Source organism: Centruroides vittatus, unplaced genomic scaffold, assembly GCF_030686945.1.
Source record: "Centruroides vittatus isolate TY-2023 unplaced genomic scaffold, ASM3068694v2 contig_2245, whole genome shotgun sequence".
NCBI classification, from domain to species: domain Eukaryota; kingdom Metazoa; phylum Arthropoda; class Arachnida; order Scorpiones; family Buthidae; genus Centruroides; species Centruroides vittatus.
This window is the reverse complement of record NW_027121401.1, coordinates 14,954-26,648: the sequence shown is the minus strand read 5'-3', so window position 1 is coordinate 26,648 and position 11,695 is coordinate 14,954. Positions and strand designations below refer to the sequence as shown.

Genomic DNA, 11,695 nt, shown 5'->3' with positions numbered 1-11,695 from the left:
AAGTGTTAACAGAACGAAAAACCACACTTAACAGAGAAAAAGAGAAACAAAGAGCAGACAACAGAATCAAAGTTGTCGTCGGGAACTCGGGTTAATAGAACTTTGTTGGTATTAGCGATAGAGTGGATGTATCAAATCTGTTCAATGAAAGGAATAAACGGTTACTACTGTGATTTTGACACCCAATTCTACTCCTTCTCCAGTTACAAAGAACGACGATGTTAATCGTTGAAACTTGAGATAATTGTAACTGTAATAAAGCACTTATCGGTTTGTTTACGTTAAAAACGAGTGTTACACCTTTCTGTAAATGTAATAAACAGTAACTATTGTGACCTTGACTTTCAACCCCGCTTCTCTTCAATTACAAATAAATCGGAGAGCAGCGGGTTTCATTGCCTGGCATCGATGCCAGGCAGTGAAACCCGAGATAATCTGAAAGGAAGTGAAACTAGATATGTTTATGTTTTTCATTTTTTGGATCAAATTACACGAATATAAACATAAGAAATGTTAAGAATGAGAAAAATTACATATATGAACGATATAATCGTATTTTCTAATGGCAATAATGCCAGATTTTTATTAAATAAATAAATAAAAAAAAACGCGATTATATTAAAAAAGCTGTGATTACGATTTTTAAGCTTAGTGCTCAACATAATACATCTTGAATCATTCCTATCACCCTTAATAAATCATACAACGGCGCAGTCCATTTTAAACCAATGGGAGCACAGGTAGAAACGATTAACAAGTCAAATGACATTAAATTCAACACTGGAAAACGGGAAGGACAATACTGCAACTGAATTGTGAAGGTGTCCCACCAATTACGAAGATAACTTCTTGTTTCTGAAAAACTAAACTTTGACTGGTCTAGAAGTGGGAGCTTCCATGTCAAATGACATTGACATCTCAAATGATTGACATGTCAAATGACTCTTACGTGACGTGACGTCACGTCAAGGAAAACCATTTTGCACTTATCGGGCACACTTCAATATGATATTTCTACTCAATCTATACCTCCAGTATTTTTTTTTGTTTGTTTGTTTTTATGCTTTTCATCGAATCATCGAGCTCATACGTCCAGCTCATTACTACGACGACTTTTGTGTCTTTTCACTTCAACAGCATCATTTTATCCTTGTACCTGACTGACGTCTCTTCTTTTTTCAATTTAGTTAGTATGATGTCCTTTGGCAAACCTTTCCTATCTTTCTTACAGTTTCAATGACGTCAGTTGAATTACTTACTAAGTACTCGAACAAATATACGTTAGTATAATAATTGTCCACTCCCAAAGAGTAATCTTTATCTAGCAGATCTTTCATAAGGAAGAACAATATTAGTGTAGTGGCATTTTTTTGATGAATCGACATCGATCAGGGTTAAAGGAAATTGTGTTCCTTTCCCTGTGTAAATTGCGAAATTATATACGTATCCAGTTTTGGTTTCACAAAGGAAGAAACACTCTATTCCAACTTAGCTCTTTTCAGTGGAATATACCTTTTCCACTCTAACCGACCTTTCCACAAAAGATTTTCATCTATGGATATTCTTTTAGATAATACATATGCGCTCTTAAAACTAATACTAAATAAAACTAATAATTTATTAATTTTGTATAATTTCTTCGTCTTACCAGAGCCGCTTGAGAAATGTAGAAATTTAAATAATAAGATAAACCTGTCCATTGACATGGTTTGATAATATATGAGAGTACGTAATAAATTTAAAAATCTGATTATTAAAAATAATTTAAAATCTTATCAAAATTGTTATGATTTTTAATTGTTGATTTCAACAATGTATTTTCATTTAACGTATCTCATATATTTAGGTCCCCAAATTTATACCCTTGTAACATATCGTTGACATATTTGAAGTGAAAATAGCATAAAAGATTTCTTTCTACATTCATTTTCAGAATAACAATTTAATATATTAAAATTTATTGATTTTGTTTTAAAATAATCCCATTGTTTATCAGGTCAGAATGAGGAAACTGACGTATTTTAAATACAATTGTAACATGCAAAATAGGCATCCACTCATCCATTTGTGATGATCGTAATGAAACAGTGATTATGAATAATTAAACCGGCGGCCTTACATAACGTCGAAATTTATTTATTTATTTATGTTTTATGATTAATTCTAAGTGATTAGAGAGTTTATTTGACTAATTTTATTTAATATATGAAGATTACAATTTCAATATTCGGTTTTACGTGGAACATCTGTATTATTCCGTACACTATTACTCCACCAAATATTAGTTATTTGTAAGATCATATCAAATTATGAAATTTCATGTTGCACACGCAAAAATAATGAAAAATTATCAATTAACTACCTGTTCTCCGAAATGATACCGATAGAATTCTAGTTACAAAAGTAAAGACAATAGAAATTCTAATATATACAATATTTTATTTATCGTGATTACCATAAAATTTCTTTCTACTAGAATACACATTTACTACAAAAAATACATTCTTCAGTTAAAAGATTATGATGAAATTACTGAACAAACTTTCTAATATAAGTATTGTAATAACGCAATTTTCTATTGTTAAATTCTTTGAAATTCAGTGATTTATTCAACAACTAAATCATCTAACAATAGTTTGCTTTTAAAACCAATTTGTTATAAATATTAAATCTACTTATTACATTTGAGTAATATTTCACGTATATAAATTTAGCAGTAAAACAAATTCAACCAAATGTATGGATTTTAAAAATTCCACGTACCACGCCACAGACGAAAATGTCATTTATTTCTGAGTACAGGATTTATAATGAAAAACATAACACGTAATCAACAAAGAAGATCCACTGTTTTATAGTTTTGTTGTTTCGGTGAATTCTTTAAAATAATATTTATTTTTGGCAATTTTGTATAGCTCGTTCATCGAAGTTACTCCTGTGTTCTTTACCAAATTATAAAATGTTCCATTTACATTTGTCAGTAGTGCATATGGTGTGTCAAATTCTTGTAATTTCCCTGTATCTAGAACCTAAAAAGTTGAAATATGTAATTAAAATACATACTAGCTTTACATTATAAGCAGTAATAAAATCTTACCAGAACTCTATCCGAATCAATAACTGTATGTAATCTATGGGCTATTGTCAACACTGTACAAGATTTAAATTTTTCTCGAATTATTTTTTGTATGCAGGAATCAGTGCTAAATATTAAATAAACAAAATATGGACTTATGATTTTAAATATCAGTGTAAGTATAAAATACGAAATACACAATTAAGAAGAACAAAAAATTATTTCAAAATATCACTATCAAGTACTTATGCAAATGAATGTACTACGTATCATATGAATAATGCATACTTGCTGTAAGAAATTTCCTTATTCAACCTTTCACACAGAGTATAAAATTGAACTGAATTGAACTACTGGAATGAAATACATTTGTGATTAGCCCAAAAGTTGCTTCTTAAAATTATTTTCGATGGAAAACTGGTGGGAGAGAGCCGGACTTGACAAAATTTTTAAGAAAAAAATTTCGTCTTTCGAATGTTAAAGTAGTTCAAATCCCAGCGAAAACAAATTTTTTTCAATTTTATTACTAAAGGATGATCGCATCTCTCCCCCAGGCGTCACTTCCTTTTCCAGGAGACTCATAGAATGTGTCTCCAGGAACTAACTACAAAAATTTACTATTGGTCGAAATTAGTAACGTCGCTAAAAAGTGAAGATCGAAACCAAAGGGAAAGAACCCTGATGTAAGAGGATTGAATCGAAGACGAGAAGGTCGTCTAGAGTCCGGGAGTTCGCCTATTCATAGCCTTGTGCAAGTGTATTCCCTCCCTGCTCCACTGCCAATCTTTTCATCCGACGTGATCACCGGGCCATTACTGTCTATCCTACCGGACATTCGGTCAAAAAGTCTGCCCTCTCCAAATGTAGTATTCAATCCAGCCGAAACTTCTTCACTTTTTTGTCAAGACGATCCACCGCATCAATCAACGCACCAATCAAAGTATTTCGCATCGCGAGTAATATTGTATGCTCTCTTTCTCGGCTAGGAACCCGTTATCATGTTACGTTGTCCGATTTAAACCGCTTTTTTAAGCTAAACAGAACTCTTTGTTATCCCTGAATACGTGTAAATAAGTTTATAGAAATAAACGGATAATTTTTTCTTTTATAATTTTACATACGCGACTGCTCGCGCACAATCGGAATAGCTGCCGAAGGTTTCTGTATCTGACTTAAAGGATACAGTCGTGTCAGTTCTGACGTAGGCATCACCGGTCTGGTGGCGACCTTCTGGTCACACTGGTGTTAGACATGTGAAGAATACAAAGTAAAAATTCATAATTGGTAAAGCACAAACCCTCAACTAACTAATACTGTTCATTGGTTTTAACCATTCGGCTACTGTTGGGATCATAGAGAACGTTGCGATTGTAATGTACAAAACTACAAAAACAATATCGAACTACAAACAGGGAAAACAAAGACGTATATAACCATTTCTCCCTCAAACTTTGCGGAAAAGATCGTGCGCGATTGTGACAGAGCTCTGTTGTAATACTGTACACGAATATAGAGATTTCTGTTGTTATTCGTCGTGTTTCCTACATTGGCAGACATGCTAACATTATATGATACGGATAAGTGCAGATATAGTTGGATGCAGGTATTCGATTTGCTGTCAGATCACGACAGAAAAAAAAACTAGTTTTGATTAACACAAAATATAAAGAATCTCCTCAACACCAGGCAGACCTATTAGTTTTTATCCCGAGATTCGTCATTGTATTACTTCTATTAGTGTTAAAAATTTCAGTGATTTCTGAATTTGAGTCATTCCCAAGAAAAGACCTTGCATGGCTGGATGCGCTTCAATTATTGTATTGAGTATCAGATTTTCCAGTTGATTACGGATAATTTCTAAATCAGCTGGAAGACTCGAATCTATACAAACAACTATCCCAGAAAATTTTAATGCGTAGTCTGATCCAAACATGTCGACCACCAGGATTTCAGTTTCTGAGTCTGATCAACGGTAGATATGATTAGAAGGTTGTATAAGTAAAAACAAGTTGCATAAAACTTAAATGTAAAAAATTTCAGCATAATTTTAACATACGTGAGGAAATTAAGATTTAATACAATATATTTTCCAGATTGCTGAATTACTAATAGAATGATTAATATTATAAGTAATTCAGTAATATCCCATAAAAAGACTAAAATTGGATGATGTCTGTAGATTCAACAGAGATAATGAAAGTTATGAATATAAATACATTGAAGACAGGTAAATTTTTGTACTTGTTTTCAGAAATATAACATAAACATTCAATTCTAATAATTGTTTCTCTCTTTCTATCACACAGTTAGTAAGATGTGTTCATATTCCTTGTTCTCCAAATAGCTTAAGTTTAAATGATATGAATCACGATGTATATACAAACAATAAAGACATCAGACTCTCCTTGTATACCATTGTATATACGTTGAATAGTTTATCTTTGCACAGAAAGACACCAATATAACATAAAAGATCGCTTATTTACATATATGTTCAGTATCACACATAAAATCGATTATAAATTGAAAACAACTTTTTAATTTGGTGCTCTTTACCAAGAAACACCAAGAGTGCCTTTTTCATGCTCATCTTGAGTTCGTGCAGACCCACAATGAGGACGACAAAATGGTGAGAAACCGAGACTATCATATTTTCGTCCCAATATACTGCCCATAAAATATCTCTGGTGATCGTTCAGTTTCGATTTAAGATTATTTGTGTCAGAGTAGATTGCATTTCCAAACACTCAGTAGATCAGTCCTTTTAATATGAACTTAAGATCGATCTAATTATCGCGAGTATCTTATCTGTACTAAATATATCTGTGTTAGCCTAATTCGTTGCCAATTTCCATAGAAAATACCGTATTATTACATGGTTCAAAAATATTAATGCCTAACTTGAACAAAGTATTCAAGATTTACAACTTAATCTGGAAACTATTTCGAATAAACAAACTAACAGTTAATTAAATAAAGTTCAACCAATAAGTTACAAACTGAAAAACAAAGTGATTAGCTCATATATGTAACAATTTCGAAATAAGATATAATTTTCTGTGTATCACGAATCATTACATAGAATAATTTATATTTCAAATTAGATCACTTATTAAGTCTATGTATTCTAACCGTTTATCAATATTGGATGTAGCTTCGTCCATGACAAAAATTTTATTCTGACGAAGAATGGTCCTGGCAAGGCAAATTAACTGTCTTTCCCCAACGCTGAAATTTCGTCCTCCTTCTGATAAATGTGTATCCAATCCCCCAGGTAATTTACTAATAACTTCTTTTAACTGCACCTATAATTGAAATGTTTTTTAAATATAAAAACAATGATAAATTTTAATTATTAGAAAGCGTTAAAGAGAAAAAACAGGTAGCAAATTAAACTAATTAATTATTTCTAACATCTTCAATGGCCTGCCACAGATTTTCTTCCGAATATTCGTTAAAAGGGTCGATGTTTCTCCGAAGAGGGCCGGTAAATAACATCGGATCCTGAAAAAAGTTCACATATGGTGTATTAGTCGCTTCTGTTTTACAAATCGTGTTTATATAAAATTAAATAGATACTGTTTACATTTTTGTGTGTACGCTGTCTACTTATACGTTGTTTATTAATAAGACTTATTATACTGATGAAGTTTCCGATTAGCATAAAGAGGAGAATTTAGTCAAAAGTCGGAAGAAATATGTGTATTTTCACTTGTGTGGGTGAGAATAAATGGTATATTTAAAAGTGGGTGATATTTTGTTTATGAAGATAGTATAAACACAGAAATATATTCGATGAAATTAAATTTCTAATGATTGAAACTTATTGATGCAAACTAGTCGATTTATATGATTTTTGTATTAAATTTGCTATTCATTTCGTAATGCAGTCAGCAGCTTCCGGAACTGAGCAGTGCCAAATTATGAAAATAAGAAAATTATCGAAATTTTTTGTATTTTCGCAGCATTCAATATGTAAGTGAAATTTCAACTATTCAGAAAGTTCTGTTTATTTTGTATCAGCGCACGCTGTTGAAAGCTTTCGATTTGTTATGCACGCTCGTTAATCGCTCCAAATTTCATGGTGTTTAGTGATCTACAGTTGAAACAACATTAGATTCACTAAATATTTGCATGCCAGATTATTAATTTGAGAATTTCAAATTATCGGCTATTATTTATATAGACTAACAAACTAACGGAGTTCTCGCTGTAATTGATAAAATTCTCATGACACAAGTAAAAATCGATCACGGATTAATTACTTTTTGTTAATAATAATGGATTTTCGCGAAAACCATTTTATGAGTGTTACAAATATTCATGCGTGAGTACACTATTTCATACAAAGTAAATATACTTTTTAAATATCTAAATTCTAATTTTTATTATCAAAACTTTAAAGTTTTCTTTTATTTGTGAAGCACGTCACTGTTCATAGTTTGTACTTTCGAAAATGATAACTTTACTCGGCCTGCTCTAATTAGCTGAAAACTTTTTCATACAGTTCTTTTTACGATATAACAGTAAGTGATTATAATATTTAATAAAAACTGAAAAATAACTTACAAGGATGTAACTTCAGATTAGAAAAAGAAATTTCATAAGTGATAGAAGAATGCACACAGAAACAAAACCCGTATGCGTGTGGCATCTAAGAATTGAATCATGTTGGAGGAACTGTATTGAAGGCAGGATTATAATATTGAAAGTTTTAAAATTAATTATATTAGTATTTAAATTCAGAACAGTCAACTGTACTTAATTAAACTATCGAAATTTTTCTTACAATTTTAGTCATTTATGAAATTTATACCTTAGAAAAAGAAAAAATTTTGTAAAGTGATAATAGATTTTGGTCTTGAGAACGAGCAATTATTTATTGTGACATAGTCACAATGCTGGCTGCAACTTATAATCATATTTTTAGTTTATTTAATCTACAATATACGTTCTTCACCTAAAATTAGTACTGTCGTTTCTTGCCCCTGTCGTGCGTGTCATATCCAACTCATTTTGATGGAAAATAAACTGAAATAACGTGACTTTTTAATTGCAGCGGGAGATCATAAATAGTTAATCTCAGTCTTCTGTCCCTGTCTGGTTTTGAATTTCATCCATTTCCCGATATGAAGGAAAAACAGAAAGAAGAATAACAGTAGGATGTTTTAGGTCTATTGTTGATCTTATTTACACCCATATTAGATTTATACGTTTATATATAAGCATTATTGTGATGCTATTTAGAAAAATTTCAGCCTAATAATGCTGAAATATCAACCTATGAATTCTGAAATTTTGAACGCTAAAATATTATTAAAGTAACATCAGAATATAGAGATTTTAACTTATAAAAAGTTTCATGTTTGGCTCATCATAACGAATTTTTCTTTTTAGCATCACATATAGTGGCATAAATTCTATAAACTGCATATTAATTTTCAAACAGCTAATTACCAGGTTCTATATAATTAGAATAAGTAAATGGCAGTAGTATTATAAAGATAAGATTCGGCAACATGTGGCAGATGACATAGCTTTCAAAAAACTATTCTGTTTTATTTGCACGTACCACTATGTACTCTCAGTCAAAATGCCTGTACTGTACTTGTGGTACAAACAAAAAGATCTTTATCTGGGAGTTTTATCGCGAGTTTGTACAAAAATTTCCGTTGAAAATATATGATATTTATAAGTTTTTGAGTAAACCAAAAGTTATATTATATAAAATTTGGTTTATACCAGATTTTTGTCAATAAAACCAACACCTCGGGTTAGATTAATCAGCATTTGTATTCGCATATAACTACATTAGAATAAAGAAAGCTCATTTGCATAGCATTGGTCCAGAAGCTCATTATTTAAACCAAAAAACGGCAAAAGAAATCGGCCCAACATGTAATATCTAATTACAATAGTGCTTGCCTTATTCTTAACAATGGCGTAAAATTTCTAATCTGACTTAATTTGAAAAGGTAAACACTTAAAAAGTTCTTTTACAGAAGGTTTATCGCGGACCATAGTGCCGATTTGTATATTACCCATAGTTCCAGTTGTAGAAAGTAGAATAAAAGCAACTGGCCCACGTGCTGCTGTATGTTCTGAGTTTTACTTTCGATAAGTAAGGTTAATATAACGCAAATATGCCACCTAAGGTTTCAGACTTTTGGGTAGGTTATGTAACTACACTTTCCGAAGCAAAATATTTGCAAACTCAAATTTCTAAACGTGCTTTTAATGTTTCGCGATATGGGATACAGTCAGTTCTCAAAAGATACGATTCGCAAGAGCCAGGACCGTCGTCAAGTGTTTCAATTCGGCCCAGAAAGAGGAACGCCCCAAGCCGCACACCGGAGGTGATCGCAAAAGTGCGACGACTGACCAGTAGTTCAAATCCAAAAACCCAACGAAGAGTACTTCATTGCCCAGAGTGTTGGAATAGCCCAGTCCACAGTTCATGCCATTATTCACAAGAATTTAAAACTGGAGAAACGCCGTAAAAGAGTGAGTTCACGTGCTGCTGTCTCATCACATCCAAGAACGAAAGACCAACTGCCGAAAACTGTACCAAAAGTATCTTTCGGTAAACAAGTGGCAGTTTGTAGTCACGCTAGATGAAGCGTGGATGTACACGAACAATTGTAACAAATCGCGGGCAATTTACTACAGACTATCAGATGGGAGACCACACCAAAAATGGTTCAAGTAATGTCGCGAAAGTTTTCCGTCAGGCTTTATGGTCATTGCGGTTTATTGTTACCGTGGTGAACTAAACATCAAAAAAGTTGAAAAAAACGTTAAAATTAATTCAACGTACTATCAGACTAACGTTTTGGCTGGAACCTCTACACGGTGAAGAGATCCTTACTTTGTACGGAAATGACAAAACAAATGTATAGGTGCATCAAGACAAAGCTTCCAGTCATACCTGCAAATCGACCCGAGATTTCATCCATGTATTAGAACAGGAAACGGAAATCCATACCATCCTTTTCGAAACGAGTTCTGGGAATCCGTCGTCCAAAAACAAGGACAGGCTTATGGAAAGCGTGTAAGAAGGAATGGGACCGTTTAAACATGAATGTTCTTCAAATAAATCTTTTACAGTGAAAGCTTCGATGTAGGGCTATAGTTTCACAACATGGCCATCAGATCGAGCATAATCAAGACCTGCACAAATGGCAGTTAAGTTACTTTATAGGCCTCTTAATTCGGCATTATGTAACGCGATCAACCCTCTGTAATAGAATGAAAACCTGCGTGAAGTCTTAAACCTTCAACCGTCTCCGAAATCAGCAGTGTCAACATGTAAACTTCTCTTTTATATCAAAAGATTTGTCTACCGTAATAAAAGCTAAAAACTTTTAATTTCCTTTATTCTCATTTTAAGTGTAAATCCTAATAGTAATATACTAATGGTTGTTGAAGCACTCATAAAATAACTAATCTTTCCTTTATGTAAATTCACCATTTTTTAAATTGATATTCTAAAGAATTACAAACGGAATAATCAAGCTGCGGAATAATCATAATTTTTTTTCAAAAATCCGACATCATTTTTCAGTTGAATGATTCAGAATATACAAATAATAATAGACATTATTTATCAATTACTCAAAACATTATAAATAACTTAAACAGACTAATTATTTATTGTTTTTCATTATAACGACATACATTTTTTTTCTATAATCACTAGTCTATTGTAAATCCTTCCCCCCTACGTGAGAATCAATTGTGGTTGCTCCTAACCCCATAATTGGAAGGGACAAGCCTGTCAAATGTGGAATGGACTTTTCCTTGAAAAATTTATTTTATTTGTTCAGATTCTCTCACGGTATTCTATTTTATTATATTTTAAAAATTACATTTTTTATAGCAGAAGAAAAAGAGTTATGGGGGCGCTTCGCCCCCCATAAATGAATATGAAAATTGTAGAATAAGAAATTATATTTAATAAATTAATTGTTACATAGGCCTACTTGAGGAATGATGGATATTTTGCTACGTAGATCCCGAAGCCCGATATCTTTAATGTCAACTCCATCGATGGTTGTTGTTCCTGTCGGCTCTGTCATGCGAAATAACGAAGCGATTATAGAACTCTTTCCTGCCCCTGTTCTGCCGACAATTCCTATCTGCAACTCATAAACAATACAAATCATTTCAGACAGTAATTATTAGCAACAATCTTTAGAATTTGTAGATACTTTACCTTTTCTCCCGAGTAAATACGAAATGTTAAGTTCTTTAATACAGTGTCTTTTTCCTTCGAATATTGTAAAGAAACATTATCAAACTGAATTTCTCCTTGTCTTGGCCAATCTGAGGGTGGCTGTTTATCGAGAGAAGTTTCGTATGATTCTTCTGATTTCAATTTGGTATAATTCAGTATACGTTTAACAGAGTTCATCTGGAAAATCGACTGTGTATAAAGTAACAGAGTACACGAAACATATTTAAGTAAAAATATATATTATGCAAACTTATATTAAATGTACAGAAGTATATATAACTGAAGATACAGTTATTTTTATGTTCAAATGCACAATGACGTGAGCTATATTTGGTTGTTATTTTATTGTATTTAACTACTAAATACGTGTAATTTACAATTTT

At 32.0% G+C, this 11,695-nt stretch overlaps 1 protein-coding gene across 1 annotated transcript; it reads right to left on the bottom strand.

Annotated features, from left to right (window-relative positions):
• Positions 1-2,852: 2,852 nt before the first annotated feature.
• On the bottom strand, positions 2,853-11,489 carry LOC136971003 (ATP-binding cassette sub-family C member 4-like). The gene is made up of 6 exons (XM_067265486.1): positions 11,292-11,489; positions 11,059-11,214; positions 6,491-6,580; positions 6,209-6,381; positions 3,098-3,203; positions 2,853-3,029 (listed from the first exon to the last, which is right to left on the bottom strand). Exons 1-6 carry the CDS (start codon positions 11,487-11,489, stop codon positions 2,853-2,855), a joined length of 900 nt encoding a protein of 299 aa, XP_067121587.1.
• Positions 11,490-11,695: the final 206 nt, after the last annotated feature.